The sequence below is a fragment of the Sus scrofa genome, chromosome 7 (genome assembly GCF_054392235.1).
Source record: "Sus scrofa isolate SSC_HxYL_T2T_F1_AM1 chromosome 7, Sscrofa_HxYL_maternal_Yorkshire_Landrace_v2.0, whole genome shotgun sequence".
Classification (NCBI taxonomy): Eukaryota; Metazoa; Chordata; class Mammalia; order Artiodactyla; family Suidae; genus Sus; species Sus scrofa.
This window is the reverse complement of record NC_139389.1, coordinates 24,843,161-24,870,490: the sequence shown is the minus strand read 5'-3', so window position 1 is coordinate 24,870,490 and position 27,330 is coordinate 24,843,161. Positions and strand designations below refer to the sequence as shown.

The 27,330-nt window shown below is 39.2% G+C and overlaps 2 protein-coding genes and 1 pseudogene across 2 annotated transcripts; all 3 read left to right on the top strand.

Annotated features, from left to right (window-relative positions):
* The first annotated feature begins 820 nt into the window (after positions 1 to 820).
* LOC146401397 (olfactory receptor 10C1-like) lies at positions 821 to 1,783 on the top strand. The gene has a single exon (XM_084970368.1). The coding sequence runs from the start codon at positions 821 to 823 to the stop codon at positions 1,781 to 1,783; it is 963 nt and encodes a 320-aa protein (XP_084826494.1).
* Positions 1,784 to 16,721: 14,938 nt separating this feature from the next.
* On the top strand, positions 16,722 to 17,656 carry LOC110257988 (olfactory receptor 2B11-like; annotated as a pseudogene).
* Positions 17,657 to 25,445: 7,789 nt separating this feature from the next.
* Positions 25,446 to 26,408, top strand: LOC146401396 (olfactory receptor 10C1-like). The gene has a single exon (XM_084970366.1). It carries the CDS (start codon positions 25,446 to 25,448, stop codon positions 26,406 to 26,408), a length of 963 nt encoding a protein of 320 aa, XP_084826492.1.
* The last annotated feature ends 922 nt before the right edge of the window (positions 26,409 to 27,330 follow it).

The window sequence follows — 27,330 nt, the reverse complement described above, 5'->3', positions numbered from 1 at the left end:
CAATTGGACCCCTAGCATGGGAACCTCCATATGCTGTGGGTGTGGCCATGAAAAGCAAAAGAAAAAAAAAAAGAAAAGAAAGAAAGAAAATATTTTGGATTAAAAAAAAAAAAGATAAACGATTGTCTCTGTTTTCTTTGCCACAACCTTAACTGAATTGTGGTGCCACATAGAAAAGAGAAATATTAAATTGTATTCATTAATAGCAAAAAAGGGAAATGTTTCTAAATGCTTTAATATAAGTGTAAATGCATTATAATAGAATACCTGATGTGTGAGCACATTTTTCAGCAGTCATAGACGCTAAGGATCACTGTAATCATATAATGTTTGTTATTTCATATTTAACAGAATTCTGAACCAGTCCGTTTATTTCTGTTTTTTCTTCCTTCTTTGTTGAATCCAAGACCTACAACAGAAACTGAAAAATACTTTGAAAATATGCTCAGCTCAATAAATACTTGTGAATAAATGAGTAAAGAAAGCAAGTCAGTGGCTAAAGAAAAGGAAAGAAATAGGTAGGTATGGGAGGACCTTTATTTGGTAGTATTTGACAACTGGTAAAATGAAGAGATGAGAAAATTTTACTAAACTTTTTTCCATTTCATGCCTGCTGACTAGATTATTTATAACAAATCAACTAGGAGAGTGAACATGGAATAGGATTTGGTTTCAAGATGAGGGTAACTTCCAAACTTTGAATTTTAGAATAGCAGAAATCTATCTCTCTGACTCATGAGAGCTTGTTAAGAGTAAGAGAAAGATTCAGATTTCTATGTGAAAGACTCTTGATGATGACCTTGCCTTCTTTTTTTCAGGCATGACCTTCAATTGTTCCTTGTGGCAGGACAACAGCATGTCTGTGAAACGCTTTGCCTTTGCCAGATTCTCCGAGGTCACTGAACAGTGTTTCCTTTTGTTTACCCTCATCCTGCTCATGTTCTTAGCATCACTGACGGGCAATGCTCTCATAGCCACTGCCATCTGGACCAACCCGGTCCTCCACACCCCCATGTACTTCTTCCTGGCCAACCTGTCTCTCTTGGAGATTGGCTACACGTGCTCTGTCACACCCAAGATGCTGCAGAGCCTTGTGAGCGAGGCCCGAGGAATCTCTCGGGAGAGGTGTGCTACACAGATGTTTTTCTTCGCATTTTTTGGTATCAGTGAGTGCTGTCTTTTGGCCGCCATGGCTTTTGACCGCTATATGGCCATATGCTCCCCACTTCACTATGCAACACGAATGAGTCGTGGAGTGTGTGTCCATTTGGCAATGGTTTCTTGGGGAGTGGGATGCATGGTAGGCTTGGGCCAGACCAAGTATATTTTCTCCCTGGACTTCTGTGGCCCCTGTGAAATAGACCACTTCTTCTGTGACCTCCCCCCTATCCTGGCACTTGCCTGTGGGGATACCTCCCATAATGAGGCTGCAGTCTTTGCTGTGGCCATCCTTTGCATTTCCAGCCCATTTTTACTCATCATTGCTTCTTATGGCAGAATTCTAGCTGCCGTGCTCAGCATGCCCTCACCTGAGGGTCGCCAAAAAGCTCTTTCCATCTGTTCTTCCCACTTACTTGTAGTAACACTCTTCTATGGCTCAGGATCTGTCACCTACTTGAGACCCAAGGCTAGCCATTCGCCAGGAATAGATAAACTCCTAGCCCTCTTCTATACCGTGGTGACATCCATGCTCAACCCCATCATCTACAGTTTACGGAACAAGGAAGTCAAGGCAGCCCTTAGGAGAACTCTAGGCAAGAAAAAAGTATTGGCTCATAGGTAGATACCAGAGGACCACAAAAATTGCTCTTTGAAAAAGATGTAGAGTCAGCCTAAGAGGAATGAGAGAGAGAGAGAGAGAGAGAGATAGAGAGAGAGAGAAAGAAAGAAAGAAAGAAAGAAAGAAAGAAAGAAAGAAAGAAAGAGAGAAAGAGAGAAGGAGAGAGGGAGAGAGGGAGGGAGGGAGGGAGGGAGGGAGGAAGGAAGGAAGGAAGGAAGGAAGGAAGGGAGAAAGAGGGAGGGAGGAAGGAAAGAAGGACAGAAGGAATGAAGGAAGGAAGGAGGGAAAGAAGAAAGAAAGGAAGAACTGTACTTGTCAATCTCTTTTGTAAGAACCTTCTTGAATAACAGTGAATGTTATTTTGGAGATACCTCTGTACTCACAGTTCAAGTTCTCATTACCAAATTCTGGAAGGAAGTTGGCTACCAAAGAATTTTAATAGATGAGTCCAACACTAGACAGGTTTCCCAAAGTGTTCCCATTTAGGCTAAAGTATAGGCTAAAAGCACAAATTGCCAGATTATATCTCAGAAGCCTAACAAGTTCTCACTCTAAACTCTTCAGTATTTTCTAGCCCCTGAGGGGTCTGTATGACTTCTGCGGTGGTCACTGGGTTACTGCTTCCACATATGTGTGTCTCACATGGCTCTTTATGCCCTATTAGCTCTGTAATGTGCATTAATTCCTTCCATAAAAAGGTTTCAAAATTCTTCAATCTTAATTATTGGTACACGACATAGAGTTAAATAGTTCCTTTTTGAGTTGTGTGTACTATAAAAATATGTAAACATCCAAAAAAAAGAAAATTATTAAGAATTTAAAAGTAATCCAAAAGGTCCCTGGTTCATCCCAGGTTTGGGCACCAAAAAAAACACATCAGAAATATCTGTTGCAGACTATTAAAAGAAAATTAGGGGAAATTTTCACCAAGATTCCTCATGGTGAAAATGTTTTTCAAAAGAAGGAGAACTCCTATTTAAATTCAAGGATGGAAGAAGAAAACTGAACTAACACTAAATAATATAAATAATTTTAAACATTTTCAGGTACAGATTTACATAGGTACAGATGAATCCTGACCAAATACATTTGGAAATCATCCGAAAACTTGCTCTTAAGATAAATGGACATCGTTATAACACAGTCTAGTGGCTTGAGGCATCTATAGGAACATTACCTTGGCTTTGAACGTTTCGTTCTCAGGGAGGTGCTGTGATCTATGAGAGATTCTCAGCTACCCACATAGCAGTGGGTATAGGACAAGGAATGGAGAACTGTGACAGCTACTGTGACAACCTACAGCATAGGATGAATGAGTTCTGGGGATCTAACATACAGCATGGTGACAGTAGTTAATAACACTGAATTATGTACTTGAAGTTTGCTAACAGAACGGATCTTAACTCTTCTGACCACACACATACACAAAAGATACCATGTGAGCAATGAACTTAACTCGATCGTGGTGGTCATCTCACAGTGGATACATACATCGAGGGATATATATTTGATATATGTATCATCACATTATACACCTTAAGTCTTCACAATTTTATTTGTCGATTTCATCTCAATAAAGCTGGAAAAGAAAAAGAAGATGTGATAATTCTACAGCCAGGGGATAGTAGTGATGGTTACTAATGACCAAGCTGTGTGTTTTGCCAGATATGCCCATTTCAGCAAAAGCTGTCTGATTCACTGAAGACCGAAACTTAATACATTGTGGTTTGTATTTAGATCTATGTGCCATTAATAAAGGATAAAAATAATCTGAACATGCAAAAAATAACTAATTAACAATTATGCTACAGAAATAGGCAGGAATTATCTGCATGCATTAGAGATTATTATTTATAAATATGTTGATTAATCAAGAAAAATGAATGATTTTTAAAAATTAAAGCAAGTTGGGAGTTCCAGTCGTGGCTCAGCAGTAACGAACCCCACTGGTGTCCATGAGGATGGAGGTTCGATCCTTGGCCTCACTCGATGGGTTAAGGATCCAGCATTGCCATGGGCTGTGGGGTGAGTCACAGACACAGCTAAGATAGCCCAGTGCTGTGGCTGTGGCATAAGCCAGCAGCTGGGACTCCGATTCGATTCCTAGCCTAGGAAATTCCATATGCCACAAGTGTGGCCCTAACAGCAACAAAGAAAAAAAGAAAGTTAATAACAATTTTACAGCACAATCCTTTTTGTTTCCCTTACTAATTTTGATAAGTTTTATAGTCTTCAAAAGATCCAAAACTGGACAATTGCATGTAAAATAATAAGATTAAAACATTTCTCCACATCCTATACAAAAACAAACTCCAAATAGATTAAAGACCTTAACGTAAGACCTGAAACCATAAGACTCTAGAAGAGAACATAGGCAGAACATTCTAATGACATAAATCATAGCAATTCGTTTTGGATCCACATGCTAAGGCAAAAGGAATAAAAGCAAAAACACACAAATAGGACTAATTAACCTTAAAAGCTTTTGCATAGCAAAGAAAATGATCTACAAAAAAAGACCACCTACTGAATAGAAGACAATACTCAAGCCTATATGATACGATGGATAAGGGGCTAAGAGCCAAAATATATAAAAAGCTCATACAACTCAATATCAAAAAAAACAAACAATCCAGAAATGGGTGGAAGATCCGAAAAGACATTGTTCCAAAGAAGACATATACATGGCTATCAGGCACATCGAAAGATGTTCAACATCACTAATTATTAGATAAATGTAAAACAAAACTACAATGAGATATCACCTCATATCTACTAGAATGTTAATAATCAAAAACCACACAAATAACACATATTGGTGAGGATATGGAGAAAAGGAAACCCTTGTCCTTTCTTGGTAGAAATGTAAATTGGTGCAGCCATTATGGAAAACATTACGGAGATTTCTCAAAAAACCAAAAATAGAACGACCACATGATCCAGCAATTCCATTTCTGGGTAGATACCTAAAGAAAACAAAGACATGAATTTGAAAAGATACAGGCACCCTAATGTTCAGAGCAGCATTATTAACAATAGCCGAGATATGGGTGCCCACTTAGTGTGCATCAACACTTGAATGGATAAAGGAGATAAAGAAGACATATTGATGTGACATATTTACAAACACTCCACGCTATCATTTATATATGGAATCTAAAAAATAAAAAAAATGAACGTATTTAAGAAAACAAAAACAGATTCACAAATGCAGAGAACAAACTAGTGGTTCCCAGTGAAAAGAGGGAAGAGGGGAGGGGCAAGATAGGGGTATGAGATTGATAGATACAAACTACTACCTATAAAATAGATAAGAAACCCAGGTTTTATTGTCTAACACAGAGAATTATAGCCATTATCTTGCAACAATTTTAATAGCATATAAGCTATAAAAGTAGTGAATCACTATGCTGTACACCTGAAACTTCTATAATATTCTGAGACATCTGTACTTCAAAAAAATTAATAAATAAAGCAAAAAAAGAGAGCACTAACAGTTTTGTGGATATCAGAAAATATAGACATAAAGACAAGAATTGTTATTACAGTCAAAAAAAATTTATAATGTTAAATTTGATCTATCCATCCAGAAGATATGGATAGATATGGCATCTAATAAAAGACTGCCAAAATACATACCATGAAAAGTAACAGAACTAACTGGAGAAATAGATAACTCCACAATAACTGTTGAACCTCAATGCCCCACTTAAAACAATGGATAGAACAATTAGACAGACTATCAGCAAGGAAAGAGAGATGTGAACAATATAAACAAAATAAAACTAACAGACATCTACAGAACACTTCACCCAACAAAAGCAGAATATACATATTTGTCATTGCATATGGAATATTCTACAGAATCGATCATTGGTCAGGCCATGAAACAAGTTACAATAAATTTAAAATGACTGAAAGTGGAGTTCCCACAGTAGCTCAGTGGTAACAAACCTGACTACTATCCATGAGGATGAGCAGTGGGTTAAGGATCCGGTGTTGCTGTGAGCTGTGCTGTAGGTTGGGTAGGCCTGGCAGCTGCAGCTTCAATTCTATCCCTAGACTGGGTACTCCCATATGCCATAGGTGCAGCCCCCCCAAAAAAGGTAAAATGACTGAAAGTATGTCCTCTAAACAAAACAGAATGAGATACAATGGATAACAAAAATGTTGAGAAACATGAGTACAGAGAAATTAGACAATGCACTTCCAAATAATAAATATCTCAGAAGAAATTACAAGGGAAATCACCAACTAATTTGGGAATAATAAAAACAGAAACAAAACATACCAAAACATATAGAAGGCAGCAAAAGCATATCAGAGATTTGTAAAAATATGTATCTTTTTTAAATTATTGATTTGACAATTTCTGTGCCATCGAAAATGTGTGTGCATGTATGTCTATAAAAATCATGTATATAATAATAATTTCACTAGAATTTTTGAGCTACTATTGTCATAAAATTTACATCTTTCAGAGAGAGAATTGGAAAGTAAAATAACTTAGAAAATACTCTTTTGATGAAACTTAAAAGATTATGCTATAGAGAAACTGGGAAGTAAATTCATTTTGGGTATCCGTTCTTAGAAGGGATCTTTAAGCTCAAAACTGAAAGACAGGAAGGAGCTGGCCAAGATGAAATCAGGGAAAGAGCTTTTTATTTTTTATTTATTTATTTATTTATGTATTTGCCTTTTTGCCATTTCTTCGGCCGCTCCCGTGGCATATGGAGGTTCCCAGGCTAGGGGTCCAATCAGAGCTGTAGCCACCAGCCTACACCAGAGACACAGCAATGCGGATCTGAGCCGCGTCTGGGACCTACACCACAGTGCACAGCAATGCTGGTTCCTTAACCCACTGAGCAAGGGCAGGGATGGAACCCACAACCTCATGGTTCCTAGTCAGATTCATTCACCACCGAGCCACGATGGGAACTCCAAGAGCATTTGAGGCAGGAGAAATGGTGATTTCAAAAGTTCTGGAGCATGGGAGCTCCCATTATGGTGCAGCCAAAACGAATCTGACTAGGAACCATGGGGTTGCGAGTTCAATCCCTGGCCTCACTCAGTGGGTTAAGGATCCGGCACTGCTGTGAGCTGTGGTGTGGGTCACAGACATGGGTCAGGTTTGGCGTTGCTGTCACTGTGGCATAGGCCAGCAGCTATAGCTTCAATTTAACCCCTAGCCTGGGAACATCCATATAAAGACCAAAAAAAAAAAAAAAAAAAAAAAAGGTTGTGAAGCATGGAATGATCTTGGTCTGTCTGTAAATGGAAAGTTATATCAGCTATAATCCCAGCATAAAATAGTTGGCACGCTCCACCTGAGAAAATGAGGGAAGTTGAAAAAAGGAAGTATCAACAAAGGCATGAGAAGGATTTAGAACCCCAACAAGGGGCATCTATATGTGTACTGTACATGTACTACCCTGGAACTAGCCACAGTGGACGTCTGTCACACACCCAAGGCCTGAAGCAACAAAGTGGGGAAGTGGTACTGGAAACCAGAAAAAAAGAAACCGTAATACACAGCTATCTCCAAGAGCTATGACTTTTGCTTGAGCAATATAGGCCATCTCATGTGTCCCAGCTGAGAGGGAGCCAAGGGAAAATAAACCAAACTAGCTGTTTTCTCCCTTTCTCTAATCCTCAACTGGTGACCCCCATTGACTATAATGGAAGCTATATATCAAGGACTCCTTTTGGTTCAGACTCTTGAGTAGAGCATAGAGTACAACATGCATAGTGGGATAAAGAGTGGATCTGGGTGAGGGATGAAAGAGAATGAAATATACCCATCACACTTGTAAAGTGAAACAATACACACCCACATGATACTAGTGGTTTCCTTTACAGAAAGGACAGTGAGATTATGGGCCATGGGTAGAGGCTGTTTAAAGGGAGATGTAACTATTTGTACATGTTATTCAGTACATTTGAACTTGCTTTTCAAAGTAATGTACTCATGGATTATGTGGATAACTTTTTTTTTTTTTTTTTTTTTTTTTTTATTTTTTTGTCTTTTTGCCATTTCTTGGGCCGCTCCCACGGCATATGGAGGTTTCCAGGCTAGGGGTGTAATCGGAGCTGTAGCTGCCAGCCTATGCCAGAGCCACAGCAACGCGGGATCCGAGCCGCGTCTGCAACCTACACCACAGCTCACGGCAACGCCGGATCGTTAACCCACTGAGCAAGGGCAGGGACCGAACCCGCAACCTCATGGTTCCTAGTCGGATTCGTTAACCACTGCGCCACGACGGGAACTCCTGGATAACTTTTAAATCTTAATGTTGGTATACAAATCAGACTACTATTATGTGGGATGTTACGTGTTTGTGTGTGTGTGAGAGAGAGAAAAGATGGGCTCTTAGTCTTGATATTAGGAAATTATTAAATATTTTAAGGATTTTTACTGTCATTTTATTCTTCCTCACTGGAAAGACCACTTATGGTTCTTTCTTCTCTCTTCAACTCATTTTTGTGTCCCCTTATTTATTGTTTAAGCCCAGAAATATTATACCTTATTTGAGAATTCTACAAATGAACAATGTAAGATATTCAAGAAATTCACATGAAATTCTCCACAACCTTCAAACTAGCTTTGGTCTAACTTAACTCTATTTAAAATTGTGGTCCAACAACTACTAGAAAGAGCAATTAAGAAAGTAACCCCATATACCATTGCATCTAAAAGAATAAAATACTTAGAAATACATTTAAGCAAGGAGGTGAAAAACAAGTTCACTGAAAACTGTAAAATACTGATGAGGAGTTCCCATTTTGGCTCAGCAGAAACAAATCTGACTAGTATCCACGAGGATGCAGGTTCAATCCCTGGCCTCGCTCCCATGGATTAAGGATCCTGCATTGCCATGACCTGTGATGTAGGTCACAGATGCTGCTCAGATTTGGCATTGGTGTGGCTGGGGCATACGCCAGCGGGTACAGCTTCAACTCGATCCCTAGCCTAGGAACCTCCATGTGCTGCTGGTGTGGCCTGAAAAAATAAAATAAATAAAAGACACTGAAGAAAGAAACTGAAGAACACACAAATAAATGCAAGTATATTCTACACTCATGAACTGGAAGAATTAATTTAAATGTCCAGAGATTCTAGAGAAGGATAAAGATGTCGAAGGGGTAAGACATTGCACTCACCTTCGCCGAAAAACACATCAAAAAAACGTATCTACATGTAGAACAGTTCACAAAGACCATCTATTGAATGCTGGCAGAAAAACTTAAACCTCCAAAAAGGGCAAGAAACCCTCCACATAACTGGGTAGAAAAAAGCAGGAGGAGAGAGAGAGAGACAGAAGGAATCAGGACAGGAATAGCACTCCTGAGAGGTAGCTGTGGAAGAAAAAAGGAACCCACACCCTGGGAGGCCACCTTATTGACAGGGAGATCAGCAGAGCCGAGGAACTTCAAAGTCTCTGAGAAAAGCAGAGCAACTGGACTAAGGAGGGCAAAACAGAGTGAGAGCCACACAGACCATCTGCACCAGTGCCCCAGATGGCACAGCCCGAGACGCTCGGGCGGAGGCTGGTCACTGAGACTCAGGCTCCAGAGTTCAGTTCGAGGGAGATGACTAGGGTTGGGTGGGTGGAGACAGCCTGAAGGGCTAGGGAGTGGTGCACCACAGGACGGGGAGCCAAAAACCACAGGCTGAGGAGCCGAACCTGGGAGGAAACCTAGGATAGAGGAAACCACAATTGGAAAGCAGTCACCTGAATAAGCCTGCACATAGTTCTAAAAACCAAAACAACACAAAAAAGCTACTGTAAAAGCACTGATAAACACAAGGAACAGCAAAAAGATATATACGAAGATGTTAAAAAAAAGAAAACAGGACTACACAATCATAGAATGTGGGGAAGGAAAGTAAGAAAAAATAGATTTTTTTTTCACAATGTGTTTGAGCCTATATGACTATCAGGCTAAAGCAAACAGATGCGGGAAGGGGTTAACATACTTTAAAAATAGGGCAGCCACAAATCAAAACCAAACATCACATTCACAAAAACTAAAAAGAAAAGTACTCGGGCAAAAAATAAGCAGAAATCATCCAACCAAAAAAAGAAAGGAAGAAAGGAGAAACATAGAATCAACTGGAAAACAAGGATTAAAATGGCAACAAATATATATCTATCAATAATTACCTTAAATGTCAGTGGACTTAATGCTCCCATCCAAACACACAGGGTGGCAGATTGGATACAAAAGCAAAACCTTCAATCTGCTGTCTACAAGAGACTCACCTTAGGGCAAAGGACACAGAGAGACTGAAAGTGAGAGGATGGGAAAAGATTTTTCATGCCAATGGACAAGACAGGAAAGCAGCAGTTGCAATCCTCGTGTCAGACAAAATAGACTTTAAAACGAAGGCCATGAAGAAAGACAAAGAAGGACACTACTTAATGGGAAAAGGATCCATTCAAGAAGAGGATATTACAATCATCAATATAGATGCCCCTAATATAGGAGCACCCAGATACCTACAACAAATACTAGTAGACAAAGAGGAGAAGTCGATGGGAATACAGTATTTGTAGGAGACATTAACACTCCACCCACACCAATGGACAGATCCTCTAGACAGAAAATCAATAAGGCGACAGAGATCCTAAATGACACAACAGAAAAATTAGACCTAATTGACATTTTCAGGACATTACATCCAAAAAAATCACAATATACATTCTTCTCAAGTGCACATGGAACATTCTCAAGGAGGGACCACATACTGGGGCACAAAGCTAACCTCGACAAATTTAAGAGTACAGAAATTATTTCAAGTATCTTCTCTGACCACAATGGCATGAAAGCACACATCAAGCACATGAAAAGAAAAGAGAAAAAACTAACTATGTGGAGACTAAACAACATGCAACTAAAAAACCAATGGGTCAAGGAGGAAATCAAGAAGAAATTAGAAAATACACTGAGATAAATGATAATGAAGACACAACCACTCAAAATCGATGGGATGCTGCAACAGCAGTGCTCAGAAGGAAATTCATAGCAATACAGGCCTTCCTCAAAAAGAAAAATCTCAAATTAACAACTTCACCCATTACCTAAATGAATGAGAAAAAGAAGAACGAAAGAAACCTAGTCATCAGAAGAAAGGAAATCATAAAGATCAGAGAGGAAATCAGTGAAATAGAGATTTTTTTTTAAATTTAAAAAAATCAATAAAACCAAGAGCTGTACTTTGAAAAGGTAAACAAAATTGACAAACCTCTGACCAGACTCACCAAGAGAAGGAGAGAAAAAACCCAAATAAACAAAATAAGAAATGAAAAAGGAGACATCACAACGGATACGGCAGAAATACAAAAAACCCTAAGAGAAGACTCCAAACAATTGAATGCCAACAAATTTGACAACCTAGAAGAAATGGACAACTTTCTCAAGACTTACAGGCTGCCAAAACTGAATCAAGAAGAAACAGATCAAGTGAACAAAGCCATCACTAGAAAGGAAATTGAATATGTCGTAAAACACACTCCCTACAGATAAAAGTCCAGGACCAGATGGCTTCACAGGCGAATTCTACCAAACATACAAAGAGGAACTTATACCCATCCTCCTTAAGCTTTTCCAAAATGTTGAAGAAGAAGGAACACTCCCAAACACATTCTATGACACCTCAATCATCTTAATTCCAAAACGAGACAAAGATACCAAAAAAGAAACTAGGGGCCAATATCTTTGATGACTATAGACTCCAAAATTCTCAACCAAATCTTAGCCAACCCAATCCAATAACATTTTAAAAAGATCATGGGAGTTCCCGTCATGGCTCAGTGGTTAACAAATCCGACGAGGAACCATGAGGTTGCAGGTTCGATCCCTAGCCTCGCTTAGTGGGTTGAGGATCCGGCGTTGCCATGAGCTGTGGTGTAGGTCACAATGTGTATTAAATACAATACCTTTTAAAATTGCACCCCAAAAAATCAAATACCTGGGAAGAAACCTGACCAACGAGGCAAAAGCTTACCTCCTGAGAACTATGAAACATTAATCAAGGCAATTAAAGAGGAGTCAAAGAAATAGATAGTCCATGCTCCTGAGTTGGAAAAACTAATATTGTAAGAATGGCCATACTACCCAGAGCAATCGACAGGTTCAATGCAATCCCTATCAAATTACCCCTGACATTTCCACAGAACTAGAACAAACTATCCAAACATTTATATGGAACCACAGAAGACCCAGAATTGCCCAAGCAATCCTGAGGAAAAAAAACCAAGCAGGAGGCATCGCTCTCCCAGACTTCAGGCAACATTACAAGCCACAGTCATCAAGACAGTGTGGTACTGGTACCACAACAGACAGGCAGACCAATGGAGCAGAATAGAGAACCCAGAAATAAACCCAGACACCTACGGTCAATTAATCCTTGACAAAGGAGGCAAGAAGATAAAATGGGAACAAGACAGCCTTTTCAGCAAGCATTGCTGGGAAACCTGGACAGCTGCAGGCAAATCGGCCAAACTGGAACACACCCTCACACCACGCACAAAAATACACCCAAAATGGCTTGAAGACTTAAATATAAGACAAGACACCATCAACTAACTCCTAGAAGAGAACATACACAAAACATTCTCTGATATCAACCTTCCAAATGTTTTCTCAGGACAGTCTCCCAAAGCATCAGAAATAAAAGCCAAAATAAACCAATGGAACCTAATCAAAATGACAAGCTTTTGCACAGCAAAGGAAACCATAAAAAAAAGGCAACTTACAGAATGGGAGAAAATAGTGTCAAATGACGCAACTGACAAGGGCTTAATCTCCAAAATGTACAAACAACTTATACAACTCAACAGCAAAAAAGCCAACAACCCAATGGAAAAATGGGCAAAAGACCTAAATACACATTTCTCCAAAGAAGATATACAGATGGCCAACAGGCACATGAAAACATGCTCAACATCACTGATTATGTGAGAAGTGCAAATCAAAACTACTATGAGATATCACCTCACACCTGTCAGAATGGCCATCATCAATAAGTCCACAAATAGCAAATGCTGGACAGGGTGTGGAGAAAAAGAGAACCCTCCTGCACTGTTGGCAAGAAATGTAAGCTGGTACAACCACTATGGAGAACGGTATGGAGGTACCTTTAGAAAACTATACATACTACTATCATATGACCCCGCAGTCCCACTCTTGGGCATAGACCTGGACAAACTTTCCTTGAAAAAGACACATGCCCTGCATGTTCATTGCAGCACTAGTCACAATAGCCAAGACATGGAAACAACCCAAATGTCCATTGACAGATGATTGGATTAGGAAGATGTGGTATAGATACACAACGGACTACTACTCAGCCATAAAAAAGAACAAAATGAGGCCATTTGCAGCAACATGGATGGAACTAGAGACTCTCATACCAAGTGAAGTTAAGTCACAAAGAGAAAGACAAATACCATATGATGTATTGTCTGGAATCTAACATACGGCACAAATGAACTTTTCCACGGAAAAGAATATCATGGACTTGGAGAACAGACTTGTGGTTGCCGGGGGGGGGGGGACAGGGAGGGAGTAGGAGGGACTGGGAATTGGGGGTTAATAGATGCAAACGATAGCCTTTGGAATGGATAAGCAATGGGATCCTGCTGTATAGCACTGGGGACTATGTCTGGGCACTTGTGATGAAGCATGATAATGTGAGAAAAAAGAATGGATACATGTATGTGTGACTGAGTCACCTTGCTGTGCAGAAGAAAAGTGACAGAACACTGTGAATCAGCCCTAGTGGAAAAAATAGCAATCATTATAAAAAATAAAAATTTTAAATAAAAAAGGAAAAAAACAGAAAATTTTAACTTTGTATAGTGACCGATGGTGGCTAAATTTACTGTTACCACTTTGCAGGGTATAGGAATGTCAAATCATGACATTGTACACCTGAAAATAATGTATTGTTGCATGTCAATTACGCTTCACTTTAAAAAATCATGACAGTAAAAGAAACATTAAAAAGAGAAATAAATGAATTAAATAATAAAAGTAGTTTCCAGTTTTCTCAGAAATCAAATGAGTTTATTCTAAACCAAATTAACAAGAAAGGAGACTTGCTACCAACCCATATTCAGGAGGTAATTAACTGTACATCAGAAGCATTTCCATGGAGAACTCTGTCCCAAGGAAGTTTGCCTGCTGACTCATCTGGGATAAGCATAAATGGGCTGTTTGAAAATAATGCCCAAGAGTCTCAGGAATAAAATAAATTGCACGTCTGCAAAGCACTCTGGATATTATCTACGATTGTCTTCCTAATCTGGGTTTTTTTTTCTTTGGGGCAGCATTTTATGAAATGGAAAACACACTTCCAAAGATTATTCATAAATATTCATCTGTGTACTCTAGGGTTCTCTGTCTTTCTCTGAAAGTTGGAAAAATTCAGCTGTGTTCCTTCATAATTCCTTTTGCTGCTTAAACTATAGTTATCAACATAAGGTAAGTCAAAAGACCCATTTTAAAAACTATCCATTTTTAGGGAAGGTTGGAATGTGTGTATATCATAGTAACAAATATATACTGGGAATTAAGAAAGCATTTCATTGCTGGCAGAGAGTCTTTCTAAACTTTTTGGAACTAGTTTGGTGCCTATAGAGAGCAACTAGAATTTTTTTGTAATCAGATTCTATCAGGCTATCACTTAAACCCATCTTAAAGGCATGTAAATTTGAACAAACACTATTCCTGAAAGGTATTAAATACCTAAAGGAAATGTGTAGCCTTCATCCAATCATGTGAACTTTTAAAATATGCAGTAGAAATCTGATGGGTTGACCCATCCACCTGATTTCTCCAGACATTTTGAAGTCAGAGAAAAACCTCTCCTTTCTTCTATAATATTTTCCTACACATAACTTAAAAGTCCCTGTCAATATAAATAAAATGCTGTGTGATGAGAAATGATGTACAAAAAGATACACTAGAGAAGTTCCCTTTTGGCACAGCAGCTTCAGGATCCCACACTGCTGCAGATGTGGCAAAGCCAAAACTGCAGTATGGGTTGAATCCCTGTCCTGGGAAGTTCCACTTGCCATGGGTGTGGCAAAAAAAAAAAAAAAAAAAAAGATACACTAGAATGAAAATGTTAGTGGAGCTGGAGAGACAAGGGACTTTAAATATTCAAACAGAGTTCCCTGGCTGCCTTTTGGATAAAGACCCATCATTGAGCATTGTCACTGCTGTGGCTTAGGTCTCTGCTGTGGCTCAGGTTTGACCTCTGACCTGGGAATGGCTGCACAATTTGGGCAATGCCAAAGCCATAAAAAATATGCACAGATAAATAGTCCCCTATGTAGGGAAGGAAAATCACTGGGAGTAGATGAAAAATTGGACAAAATATCATGATATCAGAGAATTGAAAGTAATAAAATACCAGGAGAATGACATGGAAAAGAGCAGAGTTCGAGCATAGAATTTTAGAGCTTAGCTATACATCTATGGAACCTTGAAAACTGGATTTATAGTCTCACCATCTCAATACCTCATTTAAGGGATTCATGGCTTTTTGATCTTTAGAACCTCCCTAGTCATTAGCAGACAACTGGGATGAATGATGAACAGTATCTTACAATTCAGATACTAACATTTCCTTTGTCATAAGGTTTGGGGATAGGTACTAGATGATTCATGGGTCTGAAAGGTTTACTGTTGTGTTTGGCACACAGGGCTCATTAAGGATTAGTTGTAATTATTATTATATTATCTCACTGTGCACAACAGACCTAGGGTTCTTTTGGAATCAAAGTAATATCTTAGCCCAGGGGAGTTCGATGTGACACCTCACATGATGGCCTTGAGGACTCAGAGAAACAGAGTATGTGAAAACTGTGCTTTGCCAGCCTACAAATGTAATCTGCTGCCTCTAACCAATGACTCTCTGGTCCTCAGTGGAAATACTTTCCTCCTGTTCCAGTTCCCTGGACATAAATGTCATATTTGTAGCTACATATAAGTAAGTAAGCTGTTGATAACAGGCCAAGGCCTTACCTAAAAACAAGATAAGCCCCCGGGATAAAGAAAAATTCCTACAAGATAGATAATAAATTCTGACATGAACAATCAATGACCTGGTTTCAACAAAGTAGTTATGCAAGAAAAGGGACATCCAACAACAAATGTTTGAGTTGGGGGAAACATATTTATAGCTAAATTCTCTCAGTTTATACTTCAGCAAGCTGTCATCTAAGGGTTTAAGTTTCTTGCTCAATTCTAAATGACCAAGATGGATTTAAACTGTAAAAGCCTTCTTAGTCCCCATGGGGATGATGTAATAATTCAACCTGCATCTGGACAAGCCTATCTAGATGATAACTAAGGGCTAGGGCTAGGTTCTCTCCACCTCCTCCTTGTGCTAGAGCTAACTCCACCCTTTCACTCTTCTTAACATTTCAGTAAGGCCTTGCAGCAGGGATCCTGAAAAAGACCTATCTGATTCCTAAGACCCAGCCACATCTACTTCATCGGGCACCTGAAGGTAGGAACCAATAAACTTAGCTGGTATTTCTGCAAACCAAGGGATGAAAGAGCATTACTTTGGAGCATCGGAAACACAGTCACTTCTGCTTGGCATTCAATCCTTATCAGAGCCCAAGGACATGCTCATTGTCACCTTTATCACACAGAATAGTAGATTCCGTTTCAGAAAGTTTTGGTTACTTGCTTAAGGTAGCTGTCTTTATGCTGTAGGGTCATGAGGAGAAATTAACTCCCCTGGTGTCACATCTTTTAATTATCCTCCCCCACCCACCCAAGTGACTGCACCCAATCTTCTATGAATGGATGCTTAATTGTGTGCATATACTCCCAATATATACAACTGTGTTTGTCATTTCTCAAAATCTTTCTATCTTTCCTGCCACTGCTCCGATACAGGGGAAGCAAACTGCAGATAATGGAACGAATTAACAAAAGCCATCCAGAAGAGTTCTACTTGGCTTTGCGGATCGTCCCTGGCTGGAGCTTCCTCTGTTCATTATTCTGCTTCTAACATACCCCATGGCCATGGTGGGAAACATAGCCATCATTCTGGTGTCCACCTTAGACTCCCGTCTGCACAGCCCCATGTATTTCTTCCTCACCAACCTCTCCTTTCTGGACATGTGCTACACCACAAGCATTGTCCCTCAGATGCTGTTTCACCTGGGACGATCGAAGAAGACAATCAGCTATCTGGGCTGTGCCGTTCAGCTTTATTTCTTCCACATAATGGGAGGCACAGAATGTCTGCTTTTGGCTATTATGTCTTTCGATCGCTACGTGGCCATCTGCAAGCCTCTGCACTACACCCTCATCATGAATCGGTGCACCTGTATCCTACTGGTGGCCACTGTGTGGCTGGGTGGAATGACCTACGCTGTCTCAGAGGCCACTGTCACATTACACTTACCACTCTGTGGTCACAACACACTGGATCACTTGGTATGTGAGGTTCCCGTTCTGATAAAGGCAGCCTGTGGTGAGAAGGGTGCCAATGAGCTCACACTCTCTGTGGTTTGCATTTTCATGTTAGCTGTGCCACTATGCTTCATTCTTGCTTCCTATGCTTCTATTGGACATGCTGTATTTAAGATTAAATCTTCAGAGGGAAGAAAAAAAGCCTTTGGCACATGTTCCTCCCATCTCATTGTAGTTTTCTTCTTTTATGGTCCAGGCATTAGCATGTACCTTCAGCCCCCTTCCTCCATCTCTAGGGACCAGCCCAAGTTCATGGCTCTCTTCTATGGAGTGGTGACTCCTACACTCAACCCTTTCATCTACACTCTGAGGAACAAGGATGTAAAGGGTGCCTGGGGCAACCTGGTGAGGAGCGTTTTCACTTCCAAGTGATAGTTCGCAGACATCAAATGACATTCTTTAACAAGTGAGTAGGTATATAGGAGTTTCTCTGACAAATCATTCTTGTCTCATACTTCCCCAGATCATGGCACAGGGTCTTCTTGTCCTGTGTCCTGTTTCTCATGTTCTTTCTAATGCTCTTAGACAAAGGTGACACATGGCTAATAATGCACCCATAAGGGCACTGTTTGTTGAAATGTATTAAAAAGAGTTCTATTCTGGTGGCACATACTAAAATTCTGATGGAGTTAAGAAGTGAATAAAGTAATAATATAAACCCATTCGTTCAAGCTAGTCACCACGGCAACTATTCATCAGTGTATTTCCTATGACAGTGTCACTTAAGAAATATTCCACCACTTTCTGTTAGATTGGCCATGTCTAAGAGGGCAGCATACTGCCACTGGGCATTCCAAGTGAGACACTCTAAACCTTAGACCACTGGGCATCTATCCAGATAAAACCATGACTCGCAGACTAGTGTACTCTGATTTTCATTGCAGCACTATTGTCAATAGCCAAGACATGGAAACAACCTAAATGCCCCTCAACAGAGGAGTGGATCCAGAAGATGTGGTACATATACACAATGGAATATTACTCGGCCATTAAGGAACGAAATACTGGCATTTTTAGCAACATGGACGGACCTAGAAATTATCATGCTAAGTGAAGTCAGTCAGACAATCAGACACCAACATCAAATGCTTTCACTGACATGTGGAATCTGAAAAAAGGACACAATGAACTTCTTTGCAGAGCAGATACTGACTCGCAGACTTTGAAAAACGTATGGTTTCCAAAGGAGACAGTTCGGGGGGTGGGAGGATGCACTGGGGTCACAGGATGGAAATCCTATAAAATTGGATAGTGATGATCATTGTACAACAATAAATGTAATAAATTCAATAAATAAATGAATAAATAAATAAAAGAAAAAATAAATAAATAAACCTTAGGCCAACCAGGAGTCTCATGAGACAATCAGCCTCAACTTATGGAGATGCTACGGCTTCCTTAAAAACTCATTGTGGGTCGTGCTTAAGAAAAAAAGTATACAGGGTTTGAATATTTACCTAAAAACCTTAAAATGTATTCTTAAATATTAAAATAAATTAAATAGGTGGGCAAAATATGTGCATAAGTTTCTTAACATTTCTTTTAAAGAGCATAAGCATGAACCTTCTGAATCAGTAAGAGAAAATTAGTAATATAATAACGAACCACAACATGTAAACATTTGGCTCATGATGGAAACAGCCAGGAATGCCTTCTGAAACAGTGCAAGAATCATTATGAGAAAGAAACAATTGATATTTCTAGAATGGAAAGCAACTGATTACTTCAGCGAACATAAGTAGCTCTCTGATGCTCAGAATCTATATCATTAAAAGGTAAAAGTACCTTAGTTACAAAAATAAACTTAGTTCTAGGACTCATACTCAACCTAAAACTTCATCAAAAAATTAGTTATATTTTTAAGCAAAGAAAGGATTTTATTGTTACTTGATAATGAATTAATATGATGAGAAATCAACAGTGTTGTTTAGTGAAGACATTACCAGGTAAGAAAAACAAGAATCATTTGAACTTTTCTGACATGCATTCTGGTACAATCAAAATCTAAGCAAACTATTAATGGAAAATGGCATGTTCTTCCAAAGAAGAACCAATTGTGACCTATATCTAATTTTTTTTTTGTCTTTTTGCCATTCTTGGGCTGCTCCGGTGGCATATGGAGGTTCCCAGGCTAGGGGTCAAATCGGAGCTGTAGCCACCGGTCTACACCAGAGCCACAGCAACGCGGGATCTGAGCCACATCTGCAACCTACACCACAGCTCACGGCAATGCGGGATCCTTAACCCACTGAGCAAGGCCAGGTATTGAACCTGCAACCTCATGGTTCCTAGTCAGATTTGTTAACCAATTTAGCCATGACGGGAACTCCAACCCATATCTAATTTTTAATTTCAAAAAAAAAAGATCATCTGGAGTTCCCGTTGTGGCTCAGTGGGTTAAGGACCCAATGTCTCTATGAGGATCCAGGTTTGATCCCTGGCCTCACTCAGCATAAGGACCCAGAATTTCCAGAAGCTGAGCCATAGGTTGCAGATGCATCTGGTACTGCTGTGGTATAGATACACAACAGAATACTACTTGGCTATAAAAAAGAACAAAATAAGGCCATTTGCAACCACGTGGATGGAACTAGAGACACTCATCCTGAATGAAGTAAGTCAGAAAGAGAAAGACAAATACCATATGACATCACTGATATCTGGAATCTAATATACAGCACAAATGAACCTTTCCACAGAAAAGAAAATCAAGGATTTCGAGAATAGACTTGTGGTTGCCTAGGGGAGGGGGAGGGAGTGGGATGGATTGGGAACATGGTGTTAAGAGGCACACTATTGCTTTGGAGTAAATTAGCAATGAGATCCTGCTGTTAAGCACTGAGAACTAGGTCTAGTCACTTATGACAGAGCATGACAATGTGAGAAAAACGAATGTGTACATGTTTGTGTAACTGGGTCACTATGCTGTACAGTAGGGGAAAAAATGTGTTCCAAAACATTTTTATGAATAATTTCCCGTGATGTCTTGTCAAGGGATTTACCATAATATATAAAAAAATAAAATAAGACTATATCCAAGAACTGACATGTTACTGTAAAAATATCTGATGAGGTTATGAATTCATAAACATTTTTAAATCATTACATTGTTTCTAGTGAATATATGCCATCTATAGCAAGAAAATCTGGGTTTGGAAATTATAATAAGATTACATTTTTTTAATAAGTGGAGTTGGCTTACAATGTTGAACCAATTTCTGCTATAAAGCAAAGCAACCCAGCCATACTTATATAAATACATTCTTTTTCTCATATTATCTTCCCATCATGTTCTGTCACAAGAAACAGTATAGTTCCCTGAGCTCTACAGTAGGACCTCACTGCTTATCCATTCTAAATGTAATAGTTTGCATCTACTAACTCCAAACTCCTAGTCCATCCCACTCCCTCCCCTTCCCCCTTGGCAACCACAAGTCTGTTCTCCAAGTCTCTGAGTCTGTTTCGGTTTTGTTGCTACGTTCATTTGTGCTATATTTAAGATTGCACGTATAAGTGATATCATTTTAAAAATTGTGATTTTAAGAGAGCAATTGGGTGTTTTGCTTTCTGTTTAAGACAGGTACCAGAAAACAGTCTTTATGTGTCCTTGGTCCTGATTGTTGTACGAATTCCACAAGGAAAAGACATAAACATTTTCCACAGTGCTTAGTACATAATTACTCCATACATATTACCATCTACTATTACCATCGCAGTGAATTTTAACTTGAACTGATATTTTAACAGACAACTCTACTTTAATTCTCTGTTAATAAGTCCAAATACAACAAATGATATTTCAGATACTTAAAACATTACACACCCAAAGAAAACCTACATTTCCACCACTCAGAATCATCAACTATTACTTTTGTCATATTTATTTCCAGCATTTTCTAGCACATAAAATATCACAGAGAAAAACCAGTGTCCTTTAACTATCACTCTCTGACCCAAAAACCAACCCAGAGACAACTACTATTATGAGCTTGGCATGTATCATTCCAGTTCCGTTCAATGTATATCAAATATTATGTATGTAATAAATATTTAAATATTAATATTATTACATGGTTATATATTCAGAGTTTAAATTTTCCTACTGGGGAGAGAATTTAAACAGGGATCCAATACGAGCAGAAAAACCCAGTTATCAAAAGGTGGGAAATGCCCAACAACCTAGGCTAGAGAAGTTTGTACAAAGTTCCAATGTTTTTCATACTGTGGTCACTAGATCTGTAGGAGAATATTTAGCTTCTGTCAATCTCCTGGAAGTTTTTTTTCTGGACCCCAAAGCTTGATCAGCCACTGAGGGATGGGGCTGGTGGTATAGCAGAGACCCAGAAAAGAGACGTTTGAGAGAAGAAATACATGGCTGTGTACAGACATGAGTCCAGGTACAACAAGATAAGGATGTACAGGTTGCCTACAATGTCAACAAGTACAACATCAAGATAACCACAAAAAGTATTATCTCCAGATGAGACCAATTAGAAAAACCCTGTAGAACAAAGTACCCTCGACAAGTTGCATCGATTTTTTTTTCTGTTGTCACTCATTTCTTATTATCTGGGGAGAGAATCCCAGAAAAATACTAACTGCTTCAATATCATGTGGTGTGAACCTTACTTATGTCATTTTCATAATTATTTTGATGACTACTTCTTTAAATTCAAACTAAATTGTAAATCTCAGTATTTCATATTAATAGTATACAGGGGTCAAATATTTGGCTAGATTTCACTTGAATTACTATCACATTGTGCATACAGTCTGTCATAGCAGTAATGTATAATATGGGTTATTCGTATTTTACCATGGATTTGCTTTTACTTTCATTTTTTTCATTTTATTTTTTATTAAAGTGTAGTTGATTTACAGTGCTGTATACATTTCTGCTGGACAGCAAGGTGACCAGTCATACATATATATATACACATGACTTTTCTCACACTATCTTCCATCATGGTCCCAAATCCCAAGAGATTGGATTAAGTTCCCTGTGCTGTGCTGAAACTCAACTTCTTCATCGTTAACAAAGAAACTAATGTATCGCTGATTAATTGTGATGATTAAACTAAAACTGCAATGACACGTAAAGCACCTAAAATACTGCATGTTCAATCAATGCTATTTCATTACTTGTAGAAATAGAGGAGTATTTATCCAGGAATATTGACACTAGAAGCAGCCAAACTACGGCATCTTTGTCAAAGCATTTTCTCAAGCATCTCTTTTTTAAAACAGTAATTTTTATTTTCTCCATTATAACAGGTTTGCAGTGTTCTGTCAATTTTCTACCGTACAGCTAAGTGACCCAGTCACACATGCACATATACGTTCTTTTTCTCACATTATCCTCCATCATACTCCATCATGAGTGACTAGGTTTAGTTCCCAGCGCTATACAGAAAGATCCTCTTGTTTTTACATTACCTTTTATATTTATTTATTTTGCTACCTAAATGTTCATAACCAACAACAAATAGAGGCATTTGAAATTCCTCAGAGAGAAAATAAAACTACTTCCTGACCCTCTTATTAGAAGAAAATATCTCTCAGGAGAAGGGAAGCATGATAAGGATTCAGAAACAAGGAGAAGAAATGAAGTAAAACATACTCACATTCCTTTTTTTCAGGATGAGAAAGGTTCAAATATATTATGTAATCAGCACAACCCTACATGCTTGTGTGTGTCTGTGTGTGTGTGTGTGTGTGTGTGACTCTGTGTGTGTATGTGTGTGTGTGTGTGGCTGAGGGCACTGTGAGGAAGGACATAATGCTCTCTCAGGAGACACAGTCTTCCTGGCATCAGACATGGTTCTGACTACAACAAAAGCTTCTCAGTGCTTAGTTTTAGAAGTAAGGATTGGGGAGCTTTACATCCTCTGAATTTGGGGAGGTTATAAGGAGACTGTGCAGACAAAATAGGAAGTGGCTCATCAGAAGCAAATACCATCTACTTTCTTCCCTCAAAAATGATGATTGAAGGTATGTGATATAACTGAGGTCTTAACAGTGCTGTGGAAGATGGTGAATTAAAGCTTGAAAATGAATAGCCAGCATTCAAAGCATTAATCACTTCCGGACATTATTTTCATCGGTTAGTTTCTCCGCTCTCTGAAGACTTGCCAGTACTCCTGTCATAAAACTACTGTAAGTTGTTCTAAACTATTTACTTTACAGGAAACAGACATATGTCTTATCTTCGGGTAATTGGAAATGCCTCGATTATCCTGTAATCAAATGATAAAATAGTTTCTGCGAGCTTATGTTAAGGCATCACTCAGCTAGATATTAAGTCCTCGATGAAATAACTACGGATAAATGGTGGAAAGCAATGGGAAATCATCTCTGCCATATTCAATGGCCAGTTTATTTAAATTGTACCTATGATTCAAGCATTTTAGAAATGACCATTTCAGAATAATGGAGACTAATATTTACTGAGTTTTTCTTATATTCCAGGCACTGCACTAAGCGTTTCAGGTAAAATATCTAGTAATGTATCACATGATTTCCTCTGGCTGATAGGAACTAAAGAAACGTTTCATCATGACAATAGAGACTAATAAGGGACTGAGTCAGTTAAGCAACAGTTCTAGTTACGTGGAGCTGGCTCCAAATGAATCACTTCTGCTGGGTTATTTCCAAAGCAGAGCTGTAGACAAGGTACATGTCTTGGATCTTGGGCTGGGGAAGCTGGCACATGAAGAAAGCCACGAGCTATTGAAATGATCTTGTCTCTCTCCTCTATTTACTTTTTCATACATCCACCTATCACTGAAACTCCATCTCAAGATTTAAACCTGCAGAATCTTGTCAATGTTCAACAGCCACTTGATCTTTCATCACATGAGTAGGCATCTACAAACACGGTGTATCATTGGGCATGAAACTCCTATATCTTTAGATTAGAATCATGGTGCATTATTTGGTTGATGGCTGATTCTTAATATAGGTTATTTTTATAGACTGGCAATATTAGAGAATATTGCACACAGTGTCTAATGAGCTCATTAACATGACATTTCTAAAGGGCAAGAGTTTCTGATGGTGATAAAGTGCATGTTAATTTCTTATTTTGTCTTTTGGTATCTTTCTTTCTTTTTAGGGCTGCACCTACAGCATATGGAAGTTCCCAGGCCAGGGGTCAAATCGGAGCTGCAGCTGTCAACCTCCGTGACAGCCACCGCAAGGCAGGATTCAAGCCACATCTGCAAACTACACCACAGCTCACAGCAAGGCTGGATCCTTGAGCCACTGTGTGAGGCCAGGGATCTAATCCATGTCCTCATGTACATTAGCTGGGTTCGTTTTCCACTGCCAAAAGCTACAGTTAGAATTGGAACCTTAGCCTGGGAACCTCCATATGCCATGGGTGTGGCCCTAAAAAGCAAAAGAAAAGAATTAAAGAAAGAAAGGAGATATTTTGGTTTAAAAGAAATAAATAAACTTGTCTCTATTTTCTTTGTCATGACCTCAACTGAATGTAGTGCCACATAAAAAAGATAACTATTACATTATATTAAGTTAATTAATAACAACAAAAGGGAAATGTTTCTAAAGGATTTAATATAAGTGTAAATGCATTATAATAGAATACCTGAGGTGTGAGCACATTTTTCAGCAGTCATAGACGCTAAGGGTCACTGTAATCATATAATGTTTGTTATTTCATATTTAACAGAATTCTGAACCAGTCCGTTTTTTTCTGTTCTTTTTTCCTTCTTTGTTGAATCCAGGACCTACAACAGAAACTGTAAAATACTTTGAAAATACGCTGTGCTCAATAAATACTTCTTGATAAATGAGTCAAGAAAGCAAGTCAGTGGCTAAAGAATAGGAAAGAAATAGGTAGGTATGGGAGGACCTCACTGGTAGTATTTGACAATTGGTAAAATGAAGGGATGAGAGAGAAAATTTTACTAAACTTTTTTCCATTTCATGCCTGCTGACTAGATTATTTATAACAAATCAACTAGGAGAGTGAACATGGAATAGGATTTGGTTTCAAGATGAGGGTAACTTCCAAACTTTGAATTTTGGAATTGCAGAAATCTATCTCTCTGACTCACGAGAACTTGTTAAGAGTAAGAGAAAGATTCAGATTTCTATGTGAAAGACTCTTGATGATGACCTTGCCTTCTTTTTTTCAGGCATGACCTTCAATTGTTCCTTGTGGCAGGACAACAGCATGTCTGTGAAACGCTTTGCCTTTGCCAGATTCTCTGAGGTCACTGAACAGTGTTTCCTTTTGTTTACCCTCATCCTGCTCATGTTCTTAGCATCACTGACGGGCAATGCTCTCATAGCCACTGCCATCTGGACCAACCCGGTCCTCCACACCCCCATGTACTTCTTCCTGGCCAACCTGTCTCTCTTGGAGATTGGCTACACGTGCTCTGTCACACCCAAGATGCTGCAGAGCCTTGTGAGCGAGGCCCGAGGAATCTCTCGGGAGGGGTGTGCTACACAGATGTTTTTCTTCGCATTTTTTGGTATCAGTGAGTGCTGTCTTTTGGCCGCCATGGCTTTTGACCGCTATATGGCCATATGCTCCCCACTTCACTATGCAACACGAATGAGTCGTGGAGTGTGTGTCCATTTGGCAATGGTTTCTTGGGGAGTAGGATGCATGGTAGCCTTGGGCCAGACCAACTATATTTTCTCCCTGGACTTCTGTGGCCCCTGTGAAATAGACCACTTCTTCTGTGACCTCCCCCCTATCCTGGCACTTGCCTGTGGGGATACCTCCCATAATGAGGCTGAAGTCTTTGCTGTGGCCACCCTTTGCATTTCCAGCCCATTTTTACTCATCATTGCTTCTTATGGCAGAATTCTAGCTGCCGTGCTCAGCATGCCCTCACCTGAGGGTCGCCAAAAAGCTCTTTCCATCTGTTCTTCCCACTTACTTGTAGTAACACTCTTCTATGGCTCAGCATCTGTCACCTACTTGAGACCCAAGGCTAGCCATTCACCAGGAATAGATAAACTCCTAGCCCTCTTCTATACCGTGGTGACATCCATGCTCAACCCCATCATCTACAGATTACGGAACAAGGAAGTCAAGGCAGCCCTTAGGAGAACTCTAGGCAAGAAAAAAGTGTTGGCTCATAGGTAGATACCAGAGGACCACAAAAATGGCTCTTTGAAAAAGATGCAAAACCAACATAAGAGGAAAGAAAGAAAGATGAAATAAAATGAACGAAGGAGGGAAGGCAGGAGGGGAGGAAGATCTAGTCACTTGTTAATGAACATGGTGGGGGATAATGTGAGAAAAAGAATGTACATATATGTATGACTGGATAACCGTGCTATATAGCAGAAATTGACAGAAAATGTAAATCAACTATCATTTAAAAATATCTAAAAAAGAAAGAGGGGAAGGAAGGAAGCAAGGAAGGAAGGAAGGAAGGTAGGAAGGAGGGAAGGAAGGAAAGAGAGAGAGAGAAAGAAAGAAAGAAAGAAAGAAAGAAAGAAAGAAAGAAAGAAAGAAAGAAAGAAAGAAGGAAGGAAGGAAGGAAGGAAGGAAGGAAGGAAGGAAGGAAGGAAGGAAGGAAGGAAGGAAGGAGGGAAAGGACGGAGGAGGGAGAACTGTACTTGTCAATCTCTTTTGTAAGAACCTTCTTGAATAACAGTGAATGTTATTTTGGAGATACCTCTGTACTCACAGTTAAAGTTCTCATTACCAAATTCTGGAAGGAAGTTGGCTACCAAAGAATTTTAATAGATGAGTCCAACACTAGACAGGTTTCCCAAAGTGTTCCCATTTAGGCTAAAGTATAGGCTAAAAGCACAAATTGCCAGATTATATCTCAGAAGCCTAACAAGTTCTCACTCTAAACTCTTCAGTATTTTCTAGCCCCTGAGGGGTCTGTATGACTTCTGTGGTGGTCACTGGGTTACTGCTTCCACATATGTGTGTCTCACATGGCTCTTTATGCCCTATTAGCTCTGTAATGTGCATCACTTCCTTCCATAAAAAGGTTTCAAAATTCTTCAATCTTAATTATTGGTACACGACATAGAGTTAAATAGTTCCT